General features: G+C 43.2%; 1 protein-coding gene across 1 annotated transcript in view; it reads right to left on the reverse strand.

Moving 5' to 3' along the window:
* Positions 1 to 928: 928 nt before the first annotated feature.
* The window catches only part of LOC124286101 (fibroblast growth factor receptor 3-like), a 38,486-nt gene continuing 26,822 nt past the window's right edge, over positions 929 to 12,592 (reverse strand). The window contains exons 14-23 of the mRNA XM_046722432.1: positions 9,974 to 10,132; positions 7,774 to 7,919; positions 7,148 to 7,228; positions 6,393 to 6,561; positions 5,903 to 6,013; positions 4,992 to 5,173; positions 4,273 to 4,395; positions 3,698 to 3,809; positions 2,664 to 2,760; positions 929 to 2,049 (exon numbers count right to left, since the gene is read on the reverse strand). Of these exons, the coding sequence (XP_046578388.1) occupies positions 1,872 to 2,049; positions 2,664 to 2,760; positions 3,698 to 3,809; positions 4,273 to 4,395; positions 4,992 to 5,173; positions 5,903 to 6,013; positions 6,393 to 6,561; positions 7,148 to 7,228; positions 7,774 to 7,919; positions 9,974 to 10,132 (1,358 nt within the window). The 3' untranslated portion in view covers positions 929 to 1,871. The remainder of the gene's footprint in view (positions 2,050 to 2,663; positions 2,761 to 3,697; positions 3,810 to 4,272; positions 4,396 to 4,991; positions 5,174 to 5,902; positions 6,014 to 6,392; positions 6,562 to 7,147; positions 7,229 to 7,773; positions 7,920 to 9,973; positions 10,133 to 12,592) is intronic.

The raw sequence follows: 12,592 nt of genomic DNA on the forward strand, positions 1-12,592 counted from the left end.
TCAATATATCTACATCTGTTCATATCACACACGTCAGACCTGTACTATCCTAAATATCATGACACAAGGTCCGTCAAATACTTGATACATTCTTTTCTTATTGAGTTTATTGATTAATGGCATACTCTTCATCACCTCATGTCAAGAGTTATGGGATAACTTTCCCTGTGACTGACTTTCTGCCACCATGAGTTAACCACTGACTGCTGTCTATGTGGGAAGCATGTATCCTTATATCTCATCTAGTAAAGCAAGTCCATGTCCTTCACGTTTCTGCTTGATGTTCGAAGAGAATGGTTTCAGAGACGAACGGTGTCATCTCCTGAATATGCCACAGTCCTGTTTTCACCACTGTTTTAGCAAAGTAAACATTTTTAGCTTATTAGGAAATATACCCAAAGTTTAAGAAGCTTGTATCAAGAATTTATTATAGCATATAATGGTTTTCTCCTTTCTGCTTCACATTGAAAGAAATCCCACACCTGCAAAATGAACCATATCAAGTTCTTGACTGGCATTGTGTGAGGATATTGAAGATAGTACGTCTGAGAGGGGTACATGTTATTTCGTGACCCAGAACGTTTGTTTGTTGTTTAACGTGACCCCCGGCAATATTTCAGCTATATGGTGATGGTCTGTAAATAATTGAAGGCAGTTCAGTGTTTTGACATCATTAGTATCTACGATGACATGTGTCAACTTAGTCAGCGAGCCAGACTATCTGGTCACATGACTCGCCTCCTACAAGAATGAATTGCCTGTGTGTAGATTTTAGGCGTTTTTAACATTGATGAACCTACGGGTAATGTGCTGACACAGGGAAGATTATGTTTGGAAGGATGCTTGGGAAAGTACGAACCTCTTCCTGCTTCTAAAACAGACTGTTCTGTTGCTGCATCAAATGATAACACAGAAACAAATGTTTAAAAAAAAATATTTCAATATATTCTATATGCACAAATATTTTTATACAAGATACTCAATATTAACAGACTTTGATCCGAAGTAAATATAAATCAATTATACGCTTGTTTGTTAGCAACGGCAAAATGACACATTTACTCACATCAAGGCCTGAGGGCCTTTCAAATGTCATTAAAATATAGCGTTCTCAACATTTAGAACGTTGATAAGACTGTCTCTTTCTTGTGAACATTTAGCGGAGGGGGAATATCACTGTTGCAAATGTCAGTCACAAGATAGTCCGAAGCAAAGGGATTTCTCATCAAATCATTTGAGAATTATTCCTTGAATCGCTGTGTTGAAGAGAAATAATTCGTCACACATTCGTCACATGCCAGCAAGTAGTGATTTACCTGACACTTAGGTGTGCTCACAGTGCATCGTGATGCAGGTCGATACTGTCAACACAAACACTCCTACAACACAACACAAACTCTCCTACAACACAACACAAACTCTCCAAGAACATAACACAAATGTGTTGAGGTGGGTTGTCAACGAAGTCATGACAATAAAGTGTAAGCAAACAATCCGAGATGACGGTAACATTATGGCATTCTGAATGTACCTGAGACATGCTTTGGTTGGACATGCACCTTCCACAAGTTCACCTCCAGGAGTACGCTTACCAAGACCTAACTACACCAATGTCTGTCTCCTCAATGTGTGTGTGTTGCCTGCAAAATCACCACCAGTCGTACCACTTTCCAGGAACTAAATACATCCATGTCAACCTCATCAATGTCTGTGTCCCCTACAACTTCACCTCCAGTCGTACCACTTTCCAGGACCTAAATACATCCATGTCAACCTCATCAATGTCTGTGTCCCCTACAACTTCACCTCCAGCCGTACCACTTTCCAGGACCTAAATACATCCATGTCAACCTCATCAATGTCTGTGTCCCCTACAACTTCTCCTCCGACCGTACTCCCTCCAACACCTGGTAGATGCCCTCCTCCATCTGATTCAGCTGGATGTAGTCGCCTTCATCTTCCAGTATCCTTTCAAAGTCGCGTGATAGAATGTCAAAGGTCGGTCGAGATGTATCTGAGTCATTCCAACACCTTGACATGATGGCGTATCTGGCAACAACAAAAGTACAACTATATGGATGCAAAGTGAAACGAAACACAAACAGGCATACCTGTCAGACAAGAAAAATACACAGGCTTCGAAATTTAGGTGAATACTCTCTACTGATAAAACCAGAGTAATGTGATTTATTAAATTAAAACCTCAGCCACCCCACAATCAACAATATAAAAAAAAATGCAAGATGAAAAAAACCCACTTATTTACAAGACGTTTAGTTCCGATATAAGGCTTGGGGACAAACTGTACCTAATGTCAGGAATGACAAAATGCAATACAATTTCACGTTTATCTCTACCGCACACAAATAGCATGCCATTATTCAAAGCTTTCTTTATAGTTCTTCCCTAATAACGGCTACTCCAGATCAGAATAACATGATGATGTCTCTCAAGTAATTTTCTCACTAATCAGACCTTTGTCTTTGTGTTGTTTGAACTACACAAGCGGTTTCTATAAAGACTGGAACTACTCTGAATTTCTAATACTCACGAATACTAACAACACTACTTCCAATGCACAGGACTGAGGTCCGTTCAATACTTCCTAACGACATTATCTGTCTTACACTCTGGAGCCCGGTCAACATTAGATGTATACTCACAGGTCCTTGTTGCACTGTGGCGGACAAACCAGCTTCTTGCCCTCGAGAACTGACGTCATGACCTGTTGCCCTGACATGCCTGGATAGGGGCTGGACCCTGCAGACACATGATAGACAAAACATAAGCACAGGGCCCGGTATACTTTTTTCTTTTTCTTTGTTTAACGCCGCACTCAGCAATATTCCAGCTACACCGCGGCGGTCTGACAATAATCGACTCTGGACCAGACACTTTTATACTTACTTATTGGTATCTGAATCTGGGGAAGCACCAAATATCACCCTTTCATTTGAGTCTAATTGAAAATGTGCTTTCAAATCTTTACTGCTAATAGGGGGTATTCTGTGGCAGCTACTGGCTGTCCAACCGATTGTGTCAAAATCATTGTCTATCTCGCTGCCATTGGAAAAATTCATTTGGTTGTTTGCTTACCGTCGCACTCAGCAATATTCCAGCTATATGGCAGGGTCTGTAAATAATCGAGTCTGGACCAGACAATTCAGTGATCAAAAGCATGAGCATCGATCTAAGCAATAATTTATTGGGATACGATGACACGTGTCAACTACGTCAGCTGGCATGACCACCTGATCCCTTGGGATCTTAGGCTTGGTTGCTGAAGACCAAATCTAACTCGGATCTTAAGAACAAGCACAAAAGGATCTTGTCGTCAGATTTCATTGATCTGCAAAGACGGAGATGATCACTATCCATCGTAGGTTATTACAATACTGACATTAATCTGGAATATTGCCAATCAACGACAAGAAGAAAACCCATCAACACCTGTATGGCATAATTATCCTTTACGTAGTGGCCGCAGTAATTTTTATGACAATGGCATATAAATACTCAAGGCTTTGCAGACGAACCAGAGGTGGATGTCAATAACACGAGCAACGGTTGGTGAGGACCTATTTCACCCTGAACCCACCTGTGATACTTCTATGCAACATGATGCACTTATACAAAAAATCTGTTTGCCTGGTTGATGATGATGAGGTTGTTGACAACGATGATGATGGTTACCTACCTAGCGTCACGATCTCCCACAGCAGAACACCAAACGACCATACATCCGACTTGGACGTGTGAACAGAATCTCGCAGACTCTCGGGGGCCATCCAACGGATCGGGAGCGGACCCTTTGGGAGTAAACAAGAAGGTGAGTGGGTGAGTGACTTCTCGTGTGAGCTTACCGTCCCTTTCAGCAACATTATGCGTTGTTGGATCACAATGCAATTTAGTACCATACGAATTATGACAATCATACATGGCCGCTTCGTCAGGATCAATGGGAAAATTGTCTCCAACCCGTAAGTGTCAATGAAGATTAAAAATAGCAAGGCATGTCAACATATCACACAGAATCTGCAGACAGAAAGGCAGAAATACATGTCGATGTTTTAGACTTAATCAAATGTGAATGCTAATGATATTTAATGTAAGTGACACGAGGAAGAGCCTATATATATATCTGTTAAGTGGAATCTTATCTTTGAAGATGAATTCACGGTGGTACACGAACATCTGTTTGTAGTTTTACAGTGCCTACAATCTTGCCTTCTAATGCCACTTTCTAATTGCTTCGACAGGATAACAACCAACCTTGTTTGTTCTCTCGTAGACATCAGCTCCTTCAACGTCTCGGGCGAGACCGAAGTCCGAGACTTTACACACGTGTTTCCGGTCTATGAGAACGTTCCTCGCCGCTACGTCCCGGTGAATTATCTGTGCAGAAATATGAACGTAAAGACATGCTAAATAATATGAAAACCAAACTTTAACACGTGATGGATTTAAAAAGAATAACGTCGTTAAATAAGTATCCCTATAAAAGGTGACAACGTTTTAATTTGGCATTGACTGGAAATTAAACACAGAATGAAAACACTGAATAAGACTTTTCCTGCCGGCTGTTCAGATAGAAACATATTTTCACGATGCACAAATCCCAAATGGATTTCCCAAAGTGGAGTATGTAAGAAAATATACGAAGTCAGATTCCAACTAAATCTGTATATCATAACTCGGTTCTATTATTGTTTGGTTTAATTTCAATATATAACTGTGTGCGAAAACAACTGGTAGCATGAATTAACGTGCAGGAATTCTGTGCAGTGTGATTATGTCATTTAAGAAATAACCTTCGTCAGTGAATGCGTCAAGGGCAGATTTATATCAGAGATAGATCAGAGATACCATGTTCCTGGAATAGCGTGCATACTCTGGTGGTCATGGACGTTTGACACTTTGAGTAATGTTTACCGGGCAGAAGGGGACATAACTGCCTGATTTATCTGAATATGCAGGTGTACGAGATTTACCTTCTGTGCAGCTACATGCGCCATTCCCCGGGCTATCTGAAGGGCAAAGGACAACATATCTTTAGGGGTCACGAAGGACTCCTCTTTTGGCGTTTGCTCAGTAGTTTTCTCAGGTCGACGTTTTCTTAAGTAGGTGAGAAGGTCGCCGCCATTGACGTACTCCATGACCATCAGAGCTGGGTCTGAAAGAAAGATTTTGTAGAGGTGGGTCATTGGTGGTTGGAGGTTACCAATGTACATGGTTCATTGGATGTTGGTGATAAACTCTTTAGATGGGTCCCTGGAGTCAGGGTATAACCCTGTAGGCGGGCCATTTCAGGCCGTGGGGTTAAAGTGTGTAGGTGGGTTACTCTAGGTCAGAGTTTAACTCCATTGACGTTCAGGTAGGGGGGTAAGTTTGTGAACGAGTAGGTGGGTGTCTGGTGTGACATAGCACATATGAGATCGAAGTTAAGACTTATGATTTATGATTTTGGGAGATCGGAGGGTCATATTCGGGTGTTAATCCTCAACATAGGTCAGAACGGGTGATTGGAGACGGAGGGTTTAAGTGATTGAGAAATCAGAAATCGTGTTGTGAGTGAGTGAGTTTCGTTTTACGCCGCACTCAGTGACATTCAGGCTATATGGCGGCGGTCTGTAAATAACCGGGTCTGGACCACACAATCCAGTGATCAACAGCATGAGCATCAATCAGAAATTGTGTATATAGGGTGAGGAAATACTGTGTTGTTGTGAGACAGACGACGCATTATCGGAGATTGCCAGTTGTCACAAGGTGAGTTACTGATAGTCGGTTAACATTGGGAATACACATAATCGGGAAGTATACAAATGTCCATCAACTGGACCACTGTATAGGCTGAACTACTTCACGCCTTGCACACCAGGTGAGTGAGTGAGTGACTGACCACTTGCGGTGACACAGCCGAGGTAGGCTACGACGTTCGGGTGAGTGGGCAGCTTACGGACAATGGTCAGTTCGTGGTAGAAGTCTTCCTTCATAGCGTCAGTGGCGGTCTCTGTAACAACACGTGGCCAGTGTAGATACATCCGTCGTAAACACATGCAGTAACGGGTCGGGTTTGATGAATTACAATGAGATTTAACTTCAAATGAACTGACATACAGTCACTGTGACAATGAGTTATCAAAAAGCCCCGTTATCACAGCAGGCCTCAGTGAGGTCGATGATCGTGGGTTCGAATCCATATTTCGCTTTTACAGTGCTTCTGGGTTTGATAGCACCGAGCTCGTTGGTTTCACCTAACAGGAAAACGCTTTATACCTTTACGCTTTCCTCGACCATTACCTGTAATACTTAAATTACTGATCAAAGCGGTATAAAACCCTGTGGACCCACTCACTTATGACTTGATCATTTATTAACCTGTTTCTCACCTTTGACCATCTTGACCGCAACCTCCTCCCACTTGCCAGTTTTGCTGATGCTGAGGGCTTCTGCCATGACCACACGTCCGAATTTCCCCTCCCCTAAGGAGTTGAGGAACCTCAGTCTACCCCGGGGAAACTCGTCACCCGTGGGGGACAACTCCGAGTAAATGTGAGCCTGTTGAGAAGGAAGCTGCCGTTATTCCAATACAATATATTCTCCTCGTGGAGGCACATGTGTTGTGTTTAATAATAATACATGTAATGCAGCTATACTACCCGTGTCAATTACATCACAATAACCACGTTTTGTTGGATTTATGTCAGCTACCATTAAACATAAGTGTATACTGTGATTGGATTCACTTATCATTTCTTTGAAAAGCTTGGAAGTGACGGCAATACGGTTATTGCGGCGGTCGCAGTAGAGTGGCTTGAGATTAAACAATATCGACACTTTCAGTGAGTGAGTGAGTTTAGTTTTACGCCGCATTCAGCAATATTCCAGCTATATGGCGGAGGTATGTTAATAATCGAGTCTGGACTAGACAATCCAGTGGTCATCTGCATGAGTATCGATCTATGCAACTGGGATACGATGACATGTGTCGACCAAGTCAGCCAGCCTGACCACCCGATCCCGTTAGTCGCCTCTGACGACAAGCATGGGTTACCGAATATGAAATCTAACCCGGATCTTCACGGGTTCGACATTTTCAGAACATCACTAGACAGTCACAGTCACACACACATCTCCCACTCACCTCATCGTCATTGACGCTGTATGCCGAATTGTAGAAGCCTGACGTGGGTGATGGTTTCGGTTTGGGGATGTCAATCAGTTCCTTTATGAAAACAAGGTGCATTTGCTTGAATAATTAAAGCAATAAACGCCATTGCTATATACATATTACGCAGACTTTATATATGCTTTCTCCAGTCTGTGGCTTGATATTGTGGAATGAACACAAAAGGTTCAGGAGAGTTGCGTCCCTTTCCCTACCGGGATACGCAGGTAGTGTATTCAAATCTACAAAACGACTGGTTTGTTAGCTCTATACTGAAACTATTCTGTCTCCAAACTCCGCTGAACGTTCTGTTCAGAGCCAGACAATGTACTGCAATCCAACTAAGTCGTCAGTGACTTCTTCAAGCATTTTAATCTCATGTCCAAATTGATAACAATTCAATATTCAATGGTTATAAACCGTCAGCATTTCGACTTTATCGTCATATGATCGACAGATATCAGCAGCAAAGTCAACTGACTGGTAAAACATGATGTCCCCTTGAATCACCCAAACTGTCACTTCAATTAATTACAAAAGTAGCAATGATGACTCAGTCATACTATATGCAGAACTTCACTTAAATAACAATGTTGCCTTACCCTCTCTCTGTTGCCCCGACGTCTGCAGACGATGACGACAATGACAACGACGATAGCAACGATGACAACGGTGATACCAACACCAAGGCCTATAGCAACTACATTGTTGCCTCCGGTGTTAGCGGCGGGTGGTTGAGTTGATGAACCTGCAACAGGGGAGACTACTCTAACTGCAGATGGACAGAGAAACCCGATGCCGGAAGTGAAACTGTTACGTACATTCAGACAATGCTACTAATGTACTCTTGAGCAACAAAAGACATGGCACTGTCTAGAGGGTTATGAGCGCTGATTTCCTGTATCCTAGATGTACTCATGGGTTTCGGAATGACAAATCTTGGGCGGTGAGGTAGCCGAGTGGTTGCATCTTCGCTCGTCACGCAGAAGGCCAGTGTTCCATTCCCGACATGGTTACACTAAGTAAAGTCCATATCTTGTGTGCCATACCTTTATATTGCTGGAAGCTTGCTGTTAGCGACATTAAACCATACTCATCAACTAGAAACTAAAGTATGTCCATCCAAACAGCCAAGCTAAGTTTTAACTGCTATAAGCGGCGGTAAATCGATCTCACTCACTCACTTGTCACAACGTAAAATGTAAAGCTCTTAAAGTTTCTAAAATAGATCCATGTTATCCACATTTGGATGACGACGAGTCTAGTTTCCTTGGTAGAATACGCTACCCTGCAGTAAAGGCGCAACCTACACATTGAACAAGGCGGCGCTGACTGCCCATTCTCGTTCAGCATCTATTGCTAAAGTGTATATATCTACTTGTATCTGCTGAACAAGTATGGTGTGAAGTTACTAAGACAATATAGTGCAGATAGATACTATAAAGAGCTATATGCTATCCATCTACTGTCATATTATATCGCCCGGGATTGTTTTTACCAAGTGTCATTACTCATTAGTGAAAAAAAGAAGTTTTTTCCGCCAATTGTTACAAACTTTGTGAAAAAAGCCCATTTGACTGTATCACATATACTTTTCAAACCAAGTCGGGGATCAAGAAATACAAAGACGTGTTGTGTGACGGGAACTGGCGGATTGGAGACACGGATTTATAAAAAAAGTGACTTAGTGTAAGTTGACAATCAACAAAACTTGGTAGCGGTATACTGTGAGTGTGCAAAAGAGCCGGACAACAGGAGTGTGCAGTACAAAAATCAAGGGTTCAAATAAAATGGTTTTGTTGCCACGATAGTCATTCTACCATTCGTACAATTTGACATAGTCTGAGTCGACCTCCTAATGACAACCTGAGCGAGTACTGTCCACTCCTCTTGCTGCGCCTACCCCAGTTAGTGGGTGTTGTCTTCCGACCATGTGCCATGTGCACTTTGGAGGTAAAGGTCAGGGCTTACGGTTGTCAGTTGCATTCTGATGACAGGCTGAAGGTGGTTACGACACATGCATCATGGACATGAACGTTGTCGGCGTGCACATGGCGTGAACCTGCCCCATATCATGGTAGACCCGCCTCCAAACCTGTCAGGTTCGCATGGCGCTCGTCAGGACGCCTTCACGTCAAATGCTAACCAGAAAGCGATGGCTGTTTCTGGATTTATCTCTAAACAAAATGTTACAACATCGGTTATTCCCCAGTATCTTGGTTTTCAATACCTTTGGCGTCTAGCTGAAATGAGTCAATTCCTTGACATCGTACAACATGTGGCTGCCGAGCATGCGCACTATTTATGCTGGTTCTGATTTCTGGTGGTCTGGCCAGTAACTCAAGTGGCTTGGCAAGTGGGCATTACTTTGATTGACTGTTTGGCTCGATTTAGGCGGAATTTCAACTATGGGCGGTAATGTTGACCCAGGGCGACCTACGCGGGACCGGTCATTCATATTTTGTTTCTGCATAAACCTCTCCTGGAGTCGACAAATCACAGAGTGTGACATATTTAACACTCACGGTCTATGTGCAAATGTGTTATGCGTTTTGGTTCCGAAATCGTTAAATCTGGTCGTTCTTTTGTTTACGTCAATTACGTCATGATCCCCTACTTAATTTTGAGAGTATATGATATTAACATGTTGTTTCTTCTAGAGTGTTTATCTGGCAAGGATGCAGGTTTGTAGTGACTGTCAATGTAACTTGTAACAAATACTGCCAAAATATACATAGCCATATGAATTTATATGTTTCGCAATAGACAGTATTCTTAATCCACGTGGTATCGATTTCTTACCCATAACACTTGAAACCGGAAGACACGTGACCATGTCTGCCTGCAGGAGAAAATCCACCATGCATTCGCACCGGAAGGAGCCGAAATAGTTGACGCATGTCTGATCACACTGGTGATCAACCTTGCATTGGTTGACATCTACTGGGGCGGCAGTGGTCGCTAGAGTAAATAGGTTCTTTGGCGTCACTCGAGGACCCTAACCACGCCCTAACCCCGTCCTAACCAAAGCCCAACCACGCCCTTACCCCGTCCTAACCACGCCCTAACCAAACCCTAACTACGCCCTAACCCCGTCCTAACCACGCCCTAGCCACGCCCTAACCAAACCCTTACCACGCCCTAACCCCGTCCTAACCAAAGCCCAACCACGCCCTTACCCCGTCCTAACCACGCCCTAACCAAACCCTAACTACGCCCTAACCCCGTCCTAACCACGCCCTAACCCCGTCCTAACCACGCCCTAACCAAACCCTTACCACGCCCTAACCCCGTCCTAACCACGCCCTAACCAAACCCTAACCACGCCCTAACCACACCCCAGCACTAACAATTTCAGAAGGACGGACTATGTCCCACACTTTTCAGCCCATTTTCGTCTAGATCTTATTTCATTTCGTTACTAATCAGCTTTCTGCAAGATTTGTTAACTTGCACAGCGTTATATCTGAAACTGCTCATGTTCCTGCGTCGTGTACTTCCGGCTCTCTGTCTCGGGGTGGCAAGCTTCATATTAGCATGTTGATGACATAGGACTGCAAAACGACCGTGACTGGAATTTGATCTTGTATTGAACATCTTTTTTCCAAATACCGCCGTAATTAAGTTCGTGATTTGGTAACATTTGCCTCCCATTCGTGACCCATTCGTACTTTTCCATAACACGCCAAATAGCGACTCGTGCCCCTCTAGAAGGATTTCTGATTTGCATAATATATACATCAGTACTAGTTCAAACAAGAACGACAACTCTATTTCGTGGTGACGAATGATGTTCCTCCATTTGTTCACAGTAAGGAGTAATAAAGTATATAGTCTGTGACTACCTCTACTGTAAAACTACGAGAGTTGATCTAATCTTGAAGGACACTCTGTGGTACAGCGTGGTCAGGTTGTTAAGATCTCTGTCAGGGGTCAGGGGTCAGGGGTCAAGGTAGGAGTCTACGAGTGTCACCTGGACATGTTGCTCGTGTTACGACTGAGCTTCATATTAAGAGGGCCGACCCCGTGCAATTGTAAGCCATATGGTGTGCAGTTACAGTAGTACGCCAGCATGCAGTTATCGCCTGTAACATGTGTGTGGACTGAATGTGTGATTGTGAGTTTAAAGCTGCTTTTGCCGCTAGTCCAGCTACATCATGGCGCGTCTGCTTTATGTGGGATGAAAACCCGAAGTGATGCACGCTGTATAGAGCATTCTCAAAAATACCTGTTGGGTTGACAGGTTGAACAATTTGAAACATGTCTTCAAAGCACTTTGATGAATCCTTACGAACTGAGTGCGAACGCCACAAAATGAATGAAGGAACAAGAACTCACTCTGAAAGGTGAGAAGGAAGAAGGAACAAGAATAAGGTCTGAAACGTCAGATGAACGAAGGAACAAGAACTCACTCTGAAAGGTGAGAAGGAACAAGAATTAGGTCTGAACGTCCAGGTGAAGGAAGGAGCAAGAATTATCTCGAAACGTCAGAAGAAGGAAGGAGCAAGAATTAGGTCGGAAAGGCGAGGTGAAGGAAGGAGGAAGAATTAGGCCTGAAACGTCAGATGAAGGAAGCAGCAAGAATTAGGTCTGAAACGTCAGATGAAGGAAGGAGCAAGAATTAGGTCTGAACGTTCAGGTGAAGGAAGGAGCAAGAATTAGGTCTGAAACGTCAGAAGAAGGAAGGAGCAAGAATGAACTCTGAAAGGTAAGAAGGAACAAGAATTAGGTCGGAAAGGCCAGATGAAGGAAGGAGCAAGAATTAGGTCGGAAACGTCAGATGAAGAAAGGAGCAAGAATTAGCTCTGAAAGGTGAGAAGAAAAAAGGAACAAGAATTAGTTCGGAAAGGCCAGATGAAGGAAGGAGCAAGAATTAGGTCTGAAACGTCAGATGAAGAAAGGAGCAAGAATTAGCTCTGAAAGGTGAGAAGAAAAAAGGAACAAGAATTAGTTCGGAAAGGCCAGGTGAAGGAAGGAGCAAGAATTAGGCCTGAAACGTCAGATGAAGGAAGGAGCAAGAATTAGGTCTGAAACGTCAGATGAAGGAAGGAGCAAGAATTAGGTCTGAACGTGCAGGTGAAGGAAGGAGCAAGAATTAGGTCTGAAACGTCAGATGAAGGAAGGAGCAAGAATTAGGTCTGAACGTTCAGGTGAAGGAAGGAGCAAGAATTAGGTCTGAAACGTCAGATGAAGGAAGGAGCAAGAATTAGGTCTGAAACGTCAGATGAAGGAAGGAGCAAGAATTAGGTCTGAACGTTCAGGTGAAGGAAGGAGCAAGAATTAGGTCTGAAACGTCAGAAGAAGGAAGGAGCAAGAATGAACTCTGAAAGGTAAGAAGGAACAAGAATTAGGTCGGAAAGGCCAGATGAAGGAAGGAGCAAGAATTAGGTCTGAAACGTCAGATGAAGAAAGGAGCAAGAA

This window comes from Haliotis rubra, unplaced genomic scaffold (assembly GCF_003918875.1).
Source record: "Haliotis rubra isolate DU_JTF1 unplaced genomic scaffold, ASM391887v1 Scf376, whole genome shotgun sequence".
Taxonomy (NCBI): domain Eukaryota; kingdom Metazoa; phylum Mollusca; class Gastropoda; order Lepetellida; family Haliotidae; genus Haliotis; species Haliotis rubra.